The sequence below is a fragment of the Cyprinodon tularosa genome, unplaced genomic scaffold, assembly GCF_016077235.1.
Source record: "Cyprinodon tularosa strain WSP-4 unplaced genomic scaffold, ASM1607723v1 ctg390, whole genome shotgun sequence".
Taxonomy (NCBI): Eukaryota; Metazoa; Chordata; class Actinopteri; order Cyprinodontiformes; family Cyprinodontidae; genus Cyprinodon; species Cyprinodon tularosa.
The window spans coordinates 828,701-842,573 of record NW_024039108.1 but is presented as its reverse complement, the minus strand read 5'-3'; the positions used below and the strand labels follow the sequence as shown (position 1 = coordinate 842,573).

The window sequence follows — 13,873 nt, the reverse complement described above, 5'->3', positions numbered from 1 at the left end:
CGTCGCCCTTAGGCTTACTTTCCATTAATCATAGAATTAGAAAAAAAAGGGAATTAAACCGGTTATGAAGCGTCCGTCACTTTGACTTAACCTTACGTATATATAAATAGCAAAATATGAACAAATAAATATACCACCGTTTATTTATTTATTTTTTCACATTTAAGAGAAAATTGGAAAAGATTCTGATCACTTTTCAAGCGCCCTCCAACCCGGAAGTCGTGACGTCAATCACTGCAGCATGTACACCAATATTTTGGAATGAAATTGTAAGCAAACAGATATTAAAAGTAAAACAAGTGAAGTCTGGCAGTTAACTTAGCTCGCGACTCGAAGATGGCTGAACGGAAAAGACTCCTCCTCCTCCTCCTCCGGCCGCTGCAGTCGGCCCGTCTTCATCATCCACTCAGAGTACCACTGGTAAGCGCACACAGACTTTGTAGCTTGTCCGGTCAGTTAAAAATATTAATTGTGAAATCCGTGTTGTAATCGGAAGCATACAAGCTAGTTATCTTGAAAAGTAAATAAAGTTTCAGACGTGCTGCGTGATGATGTGTTCAGATTGGCTCAGTAAAACGACAATTAGGTTATCATGATGCGTTCAAGTGTAACGTAAAGAAAACGGGAAATTTTGTTTTTGGCGAGAAACATGAGTAATACAGTTGTATATTGCTCTATATATAATTAAACTACTGATGCCAACATTTATTAAAAATTACATTTAATTTAAAATACAATTATTTATTTGTTAAATATTTTCCTAATCACTAAAAACATGATGAAAAGTGACAGTAGACAATACATTAACCAACAATTGTGAAAATATATTCTAGTTAGTTTTATGTCATTTCGAAGTGGCCTATTACATTAGCCATGTTTATTGAAGGCTAGAAACGTTTTTGTTATGCTCACTTGTTAAGCAATAGAAGCAATACCAGTTCTGTTAAAAAAAATTTGTTGCATCGTCTTTCCACCAAATAACAGAAAAGTATTGATAGTGGTATCGATAAAGACTCGGATCGATAAGGAGTATCGATAAAGGTATCGATATCAATAAATATTAACGATCCTCATCCCTGATGTTGACATAATTTTTTTCTCAGTATATATGCAGCAGAATTATGTGCTATATTATTAGCTTAAGAATGGGTAGAAGATACTAATATAAATAAAATATTTTGTAGTGATTATCTGCATTGAGTATTCAAAAGGGATGTACAAATAATCATCAAACTATATGAAGTTATGGCTGTTCATCATAGAATATGTGAACAAACAAAAAAAAAAAACAACAACTTCAAACTTTTAATTTTGTAATGGTATTCATAAAAGCACTTTTGTTTGTAGAGGGTTAATCCTTTCTTTAATCACTAATCAATGTCAGAAATCAGGGTAAATATACCTGATATTTTTTATTTAGAGGAAAATTTTGTTTATCTCATTTCTATTTATGTTCAAATGATTTAATTGAACTGGAACAGAAAATTTAATTTAATGTTTATCAATTACTTTTTTATGTAGTCCTTGGTTGAAGAATTTCTTAAATTTATTATTTTTTATTGTTATTTGGTAATTTCTGAAATTGATTTATTTAATATTTGTTTAATGTGTGTTAAATTTGTTAATTGTCTGAAAAAAATTAATTCAATGATTCAATCCAGTTTTTTTGGTAAAACTTTACCTAAGTGTCCTTACAGATGGTTAAAAGTGTTTTTGCACAGTCCTAACTTTGAGTGTGTAATAAATTATTTAAAATAATAAAAAAGAAAAGGTACTGAAACCTATTCTGGTATTTGTCTATGCATCACTCCATGCTAAGTTACAGTTTTTTCTGAATGCTTAAACACAACCTTGATTCTTATAGCACAATTTCTAAAACTATTAATACTTATAGCAAATCCACTCACTGAGTTCACAAAACTAAAAGAACAAACACTGCTTTGCACTCAATTTGCAATTTTGTAACACAAACTTTGCACAACTGTAGGCACAATTCACCGCACAGCACTCTTTGTGGAACTGTAAACACAACTCAATGAAGCACTAAACAGATGCTGAAAACAGTACTGGTATTTCGCACGGCAAAAGTGAGGGGGGGGGCGCAAAACTCAATCTCGCCTAGGGCAACCAAAGGGCTAGAACCGGCCCTGCTGGTAGCCTACTTCCACTTAGCCTGCCTCAAATACAATTTCGCTGTTTCGATTGCTTTTTAAAAAAAACTTTGTTACGCAAATCAGTTTGGCCAAGATTCCTTTCTGTGTCTTTTTTTTTCTTCGTATTGCTGTGCAGAAAAATTGCAGCTGCTGGAAGATGTCTGAATAATGTTCTGTATACCGTTTATGGTAACTGTACTTTTTCAATAAATGAACCTAGTGTTTTATAGGTTCAAAGAGACACAAAATCTCGTTTTTATTCATTCCACTGGTAGTCTGTTTTGATCAAATAGAAATAGAGGCCTGCCTCTAATTCTGGCCTTCTTCCAATAATGTCCTGGACCAAGATGTACCCGAGTGAAATAAAGGCCCCGGCCTATATTAAAAGATTTACGGTAAGGTATTGTTTTTTTTGTTTGTTTTTTACTTGAAGCTGCTGTGCTCATGTCTGCATTTGTGCTGAGTTCATGCATGTGGCAATCTGCTGATGCTCTGGACAGCCAGACCCGCAGTTCCTGATTGCTGGCTCTGTTGCAACTCCCTCTTCCTGTGTACTGATCTGCAGCCTATAAAAGCCTCTCTGCTGAGGGAGCTGCTTTGCAGATGACAAGAGAGGGAGCCAAAGGAAACAGAAGGTTATTCGTTTTCTGACTGTAAGTAACACACCTAGTAGTTTAACCTATTAAACAATGTAAAGCTTATTATTTCTTGATGTGTGTTAATAGACTGCCTTCTTTTCTTGACCCTAGTAAGTGGTAGATGAGTCAGCATTTTCCTTATATCCTTGATGTGGACGATAAAACATAAAGTAAATGGACTAGTTCAAATCAAGCTTCAATAAACCATGCACTATTGACAGGACTGCAGAACAGTTATATTCTATAGGGGGACATTTGGAGAAATTTGTATGAAAGGTTTTTCAATCGTTGGAACATTTGATGGTGCTGGTAATAGATGAAAAGCTCAGTCAACCCTCAGCTGTTTGTCCGACTGAGAGCGGTCTGTCTAAATACTGGGTTATCCTATGTGATACCTCCTATTCAGAAAGTAAATAGCTTGGCTTTTGCCCTGTCTGCTGTGCAGTAAGTCAGCATACCAGATATTCGTTTTTGGAATCTGTTCAAGCACCAGATTATATGAGTTCATGTTAAACAGTCTAGGTTAAAACCAAACTGTTATTTGCTGATATTTTGCAGGAGTGACCAATTTTAGTTCCTTATTACAGCCTAGCTGACTGAAATACCTTTACTGCATCCAGGGGCAGATTTAAGAAATTTGGGGCCCTAGGCAAAGATGGACAGGGGGCCCTCTGAATTGAGAAGACAGTACATAAAACAGACCCATTACACAGACAGAGATTTTAATAGAATAGACATCCATTATTTGTTCTAGGTTTTGTTCCTCTCTTCTTGTCCCTTTTCTTGTTGTTTTCCTCTCTCTGTTTTGTACTTTTCATGCTGTCTCAAAAGGAATGAAAGATTTTTTCCAAGCAAGTTAAGTCAAGTCAGTTTTTATTCTCACTTTCTTCATATGCACAAGACATACAAGGGAAATGAAATTACGTTTTCTCTCTATACCATGCCAGGACAAGACATATACAAGACTGACATTTTACAGACTGACATAAAGTGCGGGAAATGACAGGTAACAGTGATAGACTGGTAACAATAAGTGGTCAATAATAAATACAGTACAAAGAACATATGACATTTAACATTAACATTCAATATTTAACATTCAACATGTAAAAGAAGATAAGATAGATAAAGAGTATAGACATTACAATAAAAGCAATAAAAGCAGCAGCGAAAGTGTATTCCAGGCTGAGGTAGTGCAGGTAAGGTGCCGTCCCTGGTACAGTGTATGTGTGTGTGTGAGAGAGAGAGAGAGAGAGAGAGAGAGAGAGAGAGAGAGAGAGAGAGAGAGAGAGAGAGAGAGAGAGAGACAGTCTTAGCTTCCTGTCTGCCTGGTGGCTGGAGCAGACCGTGTGGGGAGGGGGTGGAGGGAGTTCAGCATTCTGATGGCCTGGTGGATGAAGGTGTTCGCCAGCCTTGCTCTGGAGAGCAGAGTTCGCTGCTTTTAGATGTTGTCGCCAAAGTCTCCAGTAGCAGAAAAAAGTTGCTAGATTTGGCAGTAGGCGCTTTTTTGAAAGAAAAGTGCTAGAGGGGTCTGAAAAGTGTCTAAATATAGCAACAAAAACTCTAAGTTGGCAACACTGTTTTTTGCTTTGTTTGTTTTCAAATGGTTTGCTGCTGTCTGTTTGGAGCTTTCTGAACATGTAAAGAGGGGGGCTGAGACACACTTAATATTATAAGTGTTCTAATGGCAATTTAACAAGAGGATTTTTATCAAAAAGATAATTACTGTGCAAAAATGAGGAATAGTTGTATTAACCACACATTTAAAATGAGTTTATTGGGCCCCCAGGAACTTGGGGCCCTAGAAAACTGCCTAGTTTTGCCTGATGAGTAAATCCGCCCCAGACTGCATCTTTCAGAGTCCTAGCAATGAGCCATTGTTTGGGTGTGCTGAACCAAAGATGGATTTAAACCAGAGGTCTTCAAAGTTTTCGAGGCCAAGGACCCCCAAACTGATTGCGAGATGGAGCGGGGACCCCCTAATTATATATATTGTATGAAATTGTGTTATATCAAACTGGTCCTATAGTCACTCTATTACATATGGAGTGATGTAACGAAAGTAATTTCTCCCTGGGATTATTAAAGTATTTCTGATTATGATTCCTGGTTGATGAGACAGGTGTTGTGAATGAAACGGTGCCCAGCTTGAAAGAGCTCCTGTGTGTCACTGAATGTGTGCATTGATGACTGAAAGACATCTTCTGCCTCCATTTATCTGTTTGCTACAGTTTATTGAATTCATGTTAATGTGGATATAAAGACATTTTAATTACTGCAAAAAATTTGCAGGAGGGAATATTAAAAAAAGTAATCAACCAAGACTTTCGCGACCCCCATACAGTACCTCGGCGGACCACCTAGGGGTCGCGGACCCCCTCTTGAAGACCTCTGATCTAAACTATAAGCATATCATAGATTCGCAGATATCACACCTTGAGGATTGACTGTGGACATAATTTGAACCCTGGCAACCAATTCTAATAACTTACATAAAATGGTCTGCATAAATTGGTAGAGAGTCAGGATTCTTCCAAAAGTGCATACACATCAAAAATACCGATATGAGCAGTTTTATTAAAAACACATGCTTTTAAACAACTCTCCTCATGCAATTGAGGCCCTCTATATGTCACAACCACAAAAATTCAGGGTCTCTGCACCCCGTGTCTTTTTGTGCTCATGCAAATTCTCTCTTACTCGCATGTGAACCTGTTTCTAGGTGCTGATGTCAACTTTTGTCACTATAAGACAATAAACCAACCTTAATTGGTTACATAAAAAGTAGCAAAATTACACCATTGTTTTTTGTTTTTTTACAGTCTTTTACAGTTGCCTTTTGTATCTCTGCTTCTGTCTCCTTGAACCCCAGTCGGCCTCGGCAGATGGCCGCTCACACTGAGCCTGGTTCTGCTGGAGGTTTCTTCCCGTTAAAAGGGATTTTTTTTCCTCCCCACTGTCGCTACAAGCATGCTTAGTGTGAGGGATTGCCTTCACTGGTTTTCCTTAGATAGAAAACTTTTAATAAATTTGACTGTAATATCTGGTGAAATGTAGTGTGCCTTGAGATGACATGTGTTGTTAATTGGCGCTATAGAAATAAACTGAATTGAATTGAAAAGAAATCACTCGATGCTTTACAAGGAGATCTCTTGCAAAGCATTATGAGATATATCTGCTTGTCTTGTAAGGAGCAGAATATACACGGCATGTGCTTTTCAAGGTGCATTGTGGGAAATTTTGAGTACCACTACTTTTTTTATCCACTAGATGTTTGGAAACTCTCTATAGAATCCCCTCTATAGCACCTTTGCATAGGGGTCAGAGTGCACATTCAGACATCACAATTTATAGAAGGTCTTGTTTTTTCTTCTGTAGCTGGTGCAGAGCGGCTGTGCGCTGCCAACTAGTGGCTGAAAGTTTAAGAGTTTTATCAAAGTAAAACAGGAGCATTGATGTTTGCCTACATATGTTTTACAGTAAGGATTCATTCAGCAGGATTTTAAATCAATACCAATATTATGTGATGAAATTTCGCAATATTTGACAGAATCTATTTTTCTCACACCCTTAATTATCAATACAAAACTTATGTCTTATTGAACCAGACTGCTCATGCAGTCCTGGGTATGCAGTAAGTAATTATTGAAATAGCTGGAAGGCGCCCTAGATTTTGCCGTGATTTGTAACACTGCAGCCTTGTGGCATAAAGATCATGGGTTTGATTCCAGCTTGAGGCCTTTCCATGTTGGACCCTTTAAGTTTAAACAGACTTTATCTGATTTCTCTTGGTGTTTTATAGTTATTGAAATTGAGTGCAAATTGTTTTATAGGTAAATTCTATGGTTTTTCTTTTACTGTGGAGTAACCTTCTTTGCTTTTTCCTGCAGGTCCTGAAAACCCATGTTTATTCAGTAACTATGGCAAGAAATCTGTTAAAGAATCCCAATGGGGATGGTGAGACATTCCTTTCTTCTCATATGCAATGAAAAACGCACCAATTCTGGTCAATTGTTTCATCTTTATTATGCACACAACAAAGTCATTGTATCGATAAGGTGACAAAGAAATTTGAAATGTGTGTCAGCATAATATGAAAGATATATAAACATGGACCAAACTGTTTATATAAGCCTCATTCAATGAAAACCAAACCACAATCTTCAGAGAAATAACTGGAATCTGGCTAAAGCATAAATGAATAAAAAACATTCAATGAAAATGAAGAAATGAAAGACACTGATCTAAGCAGCTGAAGAAGCGCCTCATAATCTTCTTAGCATCTGATGCGCGGGATGCTTAAAGGAATAGTACACCCAAAACATGATTAGCCTTCATTTTCTACTCACCCCCATGCTGAACAACACTCTGGAGTACTTTTTTGATATCTCAAATGCATCTGGAGATCTGGGAGGCTTCTTGCTGTCTGCTGACATTCAAATAATGGAGGTCTATGGCGCCCGAGGCAGAAAGGTCCATAAAAGTCCACAAAAAACGTGTCAATATTCCTCCATACTGCTCGTCCAATGTATTCCAAGTGTCCTGAGTGGGTAGCATCCAGAATTTACTCAAAACGAAGTCATTTAGAATGTTTTTAGAGCATAAACAGTAGTGTATAGGATTTCCTGAAAGCGCGCACATGCGCGTTCACGACGCTACGGAAGCCGGCCGACCAAACCAGATGAAAGTGCGCATTCAGCTCGGCAAAGAACTTATGCTCTTCCTCAACACTGAAGTCCTCAGACATTTTTCTTTCGTTGTTTCTTTCTTTGCACAGGTAAACAGCACATTTCTTCTTCTACGCTTGCATTATTGGCAGAGCAGACGCTGAATGCGCACTTTCTTCCGGTTTGGTCTGCCGGCTTCCGTAGCGTCGTGAACGCGCGGGTGCGCGCTTTCAGGAAATCCTATACACTACTGTTTATGCTCTAAAAACATTCTAAATGACTTTGTTTCGAGTAAATTCTGGATGCTACCCACTCAGGACACTTGGAATACATTGGACGAGCAGTATGGAGGAATATTGACACGTTTTTTGTGGACTTTTATGGACCTTTCTGCCTCGGGCACCATAGACCTCCATTATTTGAATGTCAGCAGACAGCAAGAAGCCTCCCAGATCTCCAGATGCATTTGAGATATCAAAAAAGTACTCCAGAGTGTTGTTCAGCATGGGGGTGAGTAGAAAATGAAGGCTAATCATGTTTTGGGTGTACTATTCCTTTAAGCAGCGACTGCTGGAGTTGGAAAAATAAAATTTTTGCTGCTCAACACACCACATCAACCAATCAGAGAAGCTGATCTGGGAGCTGGCAGGAAGACAGACACAGCACTGCCGATGCAGGGCGCTATGATCACATCTCTGAAACAGTTTATTAACGCCTAAATTAACTTAAAATGCCGAAACCTGGCGGCAAAATATGTTTGCTCTTCTCATCCTGGTGCCTGCAGTTTGGATTAGATAGGTGAAAACGCTAATGCTAACTTCACACCAAAAGCAGCAAAGGCAGCAGGAGCTGCTAGTTTACATAGAAAGTCAATGGTTGGCGAGCATCAAGGCGGAGGAAAAGGTCCTGCAGCGCGTTTTGAGCAGCAGGAGCATCGCATCATGAGCTTCTGAGAATCTGATGCGCTCGATGCGCTTCAGAAGCAGCACCTGCTGGGGTTGGAAAAATTGAACTTTTGCTGCTCGACGCACCACATCAACCAATCAGAGAAGCTGATCTGGGAGCTGGCAGGGAGACAGACACAGCGCTGCTGATGAAGAGCGCCATGATCACTCCTCTGAAACAGTTTAACGCCTAAATTAACTTGAAATGCCAAAATCTGCTGACAAAACATGTTCGCTTTTATTATCCTGGTGCCGGCAGTTTTGGATTACGTACATGAAAACCTTCTAAATTATAGTCTAAATTCACCCTCCATAACATGGGAAGAAATAAATGTACCTGCAACTCTTTAACTGCGTTTATTTCCCTCTTCATCAACGATAAATCCTGTGGATTTGATGACATTTGATCAAGAACAATTTTGTCCATGTATATTTTAATACGAGGCGGTACTACACTAAGGCTGATGATGTTTTTACAGTACATGAGCATATGAGAACACACAAGTACACATATTGAGAAACCGCCGTGTACTTCTGCGTTCTCCTGTGCTCATCATTTTAAAATTTAAATGTTATTTTATTTCATTGCAATTCAAGTCCAGTACATTGTTGTTGCTAACGTGCTTTACTTCCTAAAATTCACTTTCTGCAACAAAATTGTAATTTCGAAAATCTATTATTACAGTTCACTCTAGGAGTGTGTTTTCGATCAGGAAGAACACTTCATATAAAATTGAGCGTTTGTATTGGTCTTAATTAGGGGTATAAATCACATCCATCATGGCGATTGAATTCAGTATCAATTTCCTGACCAAACGATTCAATTATTTTCGATACTCAAGAATACACCACGATACAGTATGATTCGATTAATTGTTTTTTGTTGCTTTTTTTTTTTTTTTTTTACACACCTTACAGGCTAGACAATGTTTCAAATTTGAAATAAATCAGTGAAAGCTGAAATATCGTTATGCATTTTTTTTTTTGAGAAACAACAGCAAATAACAGAAGTAGAAAAGTTGCATCAAAAAATACTGCACAAAATCAGTGCAATGAGTGCAATGCAATAGCTCGGCTCCAGACGTCCCGCCCCCTCCACAGACGCTCCGCTTCACCTCTCCCAAATTGTAGCTGACCGCAAACAGTGCGGAAGACAGGAGGTCATCTTGTATTGTCTTTATGACCGAATTTGCGAAAAACAAATTGTGAAGTTTGACCAGCTCGAAGAGCGAGGTGCCCGAGAACGCTGGGACCCTTTTTCCACCTGGAAATGTGTTTTTTTTTTTTTTTTAAATACAACATAAAGTTGCAAAAAATAGAATTAAAACTAAATAAAATATGAGAAAAATAAATGTTTTTTAAAGCATAATTTACAGATTGCATTTCTGTTAAGTTTCCGTTTACAAAACATGTTCTATAGTTTCAACAATAATGGACGTAAATGCACTCCGGATGTCGTGCTAATTTAGCTATTTTTACACTGGCTTTCCCTCCTTAGAGCAGCTGGATTCCTGGGAGCTGACAGAAAATGGCGGGAACCTGTGGAAAGTGGAGGACATGCCAGGAGACTGCGGCCATGACTTCTACAATGAGGAAGTCACAAAATATTTTGTAACTTCTTTTGAGTGAGTGGTTATAAACCCTGCTATGCTAACATTAAGTGGCCTGCATTCCTGCCTTCCTTTGTTTGGAGCTATTGATGGGGGCATCTTTAATAAGTTAAACCTCTCATGCTTTCAATGCTATAGTATAGCTAAATGCTAACAATCTTTTTACTGCATTTCCAAGACTTTGCCTAAAGAGACAGGTGATTGACCTGTTAGAGGAGGGTTACAGCCCAGATCAGCTGGACGCTCAGCCTCCTGTCACAGTGGAAGACTGGTAAGACCAAGCCGACGGCCAGGCTATAATATGGCAGGCAGTTATAACATTTACTAGTTTAACTAAAGGATTTATTTATATATATATATATATATATTCACACGGCAAAATCCTTCACCATGGACAGGCTGCAGCCATGTCCCGAGTTCCTCGTTTTCCTGCCACTTTGGTTCAAATTTGCATTTTCCCCCCATTCTCTAGCCTTTTCTCCGAAAGTGCGCATTCAGCTCAGCAAAGAACTCATGCTCTTCCCCAACACTGAAGTCCTCAGACATTTTTCTTTCGTTGTTTCTTTCTTTGCACAGGTAAACGGCACATTTCTTCTTCTACGCTTGCATTATCGGCAGAGCAGACGCTGAATGCGCACTTTCATCTGGTTTGGTCTGCCGGCTTCCGTAGCGTCGTGAACGCGCAGGTGCGCGCTTTCAGGAAATTCTATACACTACTGTTTATGCTCTAAAAACATTCTAAATGACTTCGTTTCGAGTAAATTCTGGATGCTACCCACTCAGGACACTTGGAATACATTGGACGAGCAGTATGGAGGAATATTGACACGTTTTTTGTGGACAACAGCCAGATGCATGTCTCGCTCCGCGTAGCTCCATTCACATACATCTGGGAACCCGCCATAGGAATAAGGCTCGGGCACAGCGCGTTGCATTCTGGGTACGCCGCCATATTGGTAGCTAGTTGCTACGGTAAACAAAGACCTAAAACAGCATAGAGACAGAGCAGAAAGACGAGTAAACAGCGATGTTAAAAGCGAAGAAAGGATGCGGAATATACCGAGACACACTGCAGAGGGAAGCCAGGGACCGTTATCTGCAAAAGATGGGCTTCATAAACGGACTTGATCTCTACGAAGTAGAAAGCAAGGAGTGGTGCGTTGGGGAAGAATTTCTACCGCCGTTTGCAAGGGAGGACGTATTTTCGTATCTAGTGTGTGGCATCAGTGCCTACACACATGAAGAGTTTCGCTGCTACAAGTCGCTAGAGGCTTACAAACAGCTGACAGATGGAAAAGTTCATGACATGGAAGTTATCAAGCCGAATGAGAACACAGTCATCAGAGCCAAGGTAAGCTACCGTCTCAACATGGTGTGGTGTTTGTTGTGGTGATAAGACTAGGTGCTGGCACTAACGTAAAACATCAAAAATGTATCTACTGGCTTTCCTGGTGAAACAACCAAAACTATTAACCCTATTATAAACTATTAATGACAAAATAAACAGAGTAGGACAACCTTTTTTGTGTTTCAGTGGACCTGGCTAACCCTCTGGAACACAACCCTACTTCAGCTCATGCTACAGATCAGCCAACAACGGTTAACTTGAAATGATACATGAATAAAAACAGTATGTTCTGTAACTTACCAGAATGAAAATGCCGGGAACACTCTCTCATGGACGCAGGGATTGAGTTGAAAGTTATATTTGGCCGTCTTACAGCAGCGACCCATGCTAGCCGGCGACTCTTTGTTATGGAGGACATTTGTTTTCCATTGAGACGCCTCCAGGTTGGAAAACGGTAAAAAGACAATCCATTTGGGATTTTTTTCCCCGTCCAGTCACAGCTTGCGCTACTACACCCTACGACACAGCAACGGGCGACCATAACGACAGCAGAGGTAAAATGAAACGGCAAAAAACTAAGCAAACTACTAGCAGAAGAAAGCTCGTCCTTACAGGCGCGAAGTCAAAGTGTAAACAGTGGGCTGACCAGCTATCAATATGGCTGCCGCGCAACGTGTGACGTCATGTGCCCGAGCCTTATTGCCTTTACTGAAGGCTGGGCCTTATCAAAACTCCTTGAATATGATTGGATAAGCCACTTGTCTGTCATCTTTATTGACGTGCTATTTCAACCACTCACACCGAAGCCAACCCGTGACGCTGTGAGAGGAGGAGCCATTTGGTAGATCAAGCTCTTGCCAAATCCGGTCGGGAGAAGGGCGACAACATCGTTTCCACCAACAAAAGCCTTCAAAGCCGTTCTCTGATGTTCTTTTAATGAAACAATATCAGATAGATTGGACAACACAGAAGAAATAGCAGCATCAATGCTAACGCTTGCTTCCTCAATGCGAGCCGCCATTGTTGTTGGAATCTCACGGTCGCTTCTCCACTCCAGGACACACCCACCCTGCGTTCTGATTGGACAGACCATAAATTCGGTTGGGGAAATCACTTTCAATGAGCGGGTTCCCAGATGTATGTGAGTGGAGCTGGGCGGAGCGAGACATGCATCTGGCTGTTGTCAGGTTAGTCTCGGGCACCATAGACCTCCATTATTTGAATGTCAGCAGACAGCAAGAAGCCTCCCAGATCTCCAGATGCATTTGAGATATCAAAAAAGTACTCCAGGGTGTTGTTCAGCATGGGGGTGAGTAGAAAATGAAGGCTAATCATGTTTTGGGTGTACTATTCCTTTAACCCAAACACTGCTCCCTGGGCGCCGCACAATGGCAGCCCCCTGCTCCCCAAGGGAATGGGTTAAATGCAGGGAGTGAATTTCGTTGCTCTGTACTTCTGACAGTGTAATGACAATAAAAAGCTGGAGGAAAAAAATTACGTTTAAAACAGCCTGCCATAGAAGCAGTGAGATGTACTGCAGATTATACTGATGTCATCCTACAGGTTCTGCGGCAGGACCGACTGCGGCTGCACCTATCAGATGACCGCCTGTCTGCTGGATGAGAACCAAGAGGTGCTGCAGGAGTATAACCACGGGCCAGAGACTCTGGACCCGGAGGCAGACTGCTCATGGAAACAGGTCAGCAGCTTCTAACCTTTTTTCTATATCTGAATAATATGAACATATTTCTGGAGTTTTTTTTTTTTTTTTTTTTACTCCAGGTTAGTCATACATTTTCTGACTACGGCCCGGGAATGCGTTTCATCTCATTCGAACATGGAGGAAATGACACCAGTTTCTGGAATGGGTGGTACGGAGTTCGGGTCACTGGGAGCTCTGTGACTCTCCAGGCCTAAAGTAGAGAAAGAGCCGGAATGGAGAACGGAAAGAAGCGACGACAATTAAGTAAAATGATGTGTTTGGAAAAAAAAGGAGGACCTGTTTAAAACTTTAGGACTCTTAACGGCTGCTGTGACAGCGCTGCATTGATCCAAACCTTAATCCATAGCTTGTCCACTAATCATGGAAAATAAACTGAACTATCGCTCACAACAATGAAAATATTGATGTGTTTTTTGGTTGTGTAGCATTAACCTGTTGCACATTTTCTGGTTAGAGCCACATGAATTAGAAGATTTTAAATGATAGACAAACCACCTAATGGTGTAAAATGTTTTAATTCATACAATACTGCAACGTTTCTGTAACCTTTGATAAGGTGCTGCATGTTTTAACTATATGTGGTTCAACAAACTCATGATAAATGTTCTAATAATGATATTATTAATTTTATAATTACGGAAGGTATTTGGTATAAGGTCATTATTTAATGCTTCTACTGTTCAGCTCAAAATCAGGTCCAAGCTGGTTTGCACAACACACAATAAAACAGTTTAATTTAGGCATTACATTAAGGAAGTAAATGCAAAAAAAAGAACAGTCATCTGTCATC

The 13,873-nt window shown here is 39.8% G+C and overlaps 1 protein-coding gene across 2 annotated transcripts; it reads left to right on the top strand.

Moving 5' to 3' along the window:
- The first annotated feature begins 2,654 nt into the window (after positions 1–2,654).
- Positions 2,655–13,482, top strand: fbxo2 (F-box protein 2). 2 transcript variants are annotated; one of them, XM_038297561.1, is made up of 7 exons: positions 2,735–2,806; positions 3,739–3,797; positions 6,682–6,748; positions 9,901–10,027; positions 10,191–10,283; positions 12,924–13,059; positions 13,143–13,482. In XM_038297561.1, the coding sequence occupies exons 3-7, from the start codon at positions 6,712–6,714 to the stop codon at positions 13,275–13,277; spliced, it is 528 nt and encodes a 175-aa protein (XP_038153489.1). In that variant the 5' UTR covers positions 2,735–2,806; positions 3,739–3,797; positions 6,682–6,711; the 3' UTR covers positions 13,278–13,482. The 2 variants fall into 2 exon arrangements, with proteins under 2 accessions (XP_038153488.1, XP_038153489.1); XM_038297560.1 differs by lacking the exon at positions 3,739–3,797 and having other exon boundaries at positions 2,655–2,806.
- The last annotated feature ends 391 nt before the right edge of the window (positions 13,483–13,873 follow it).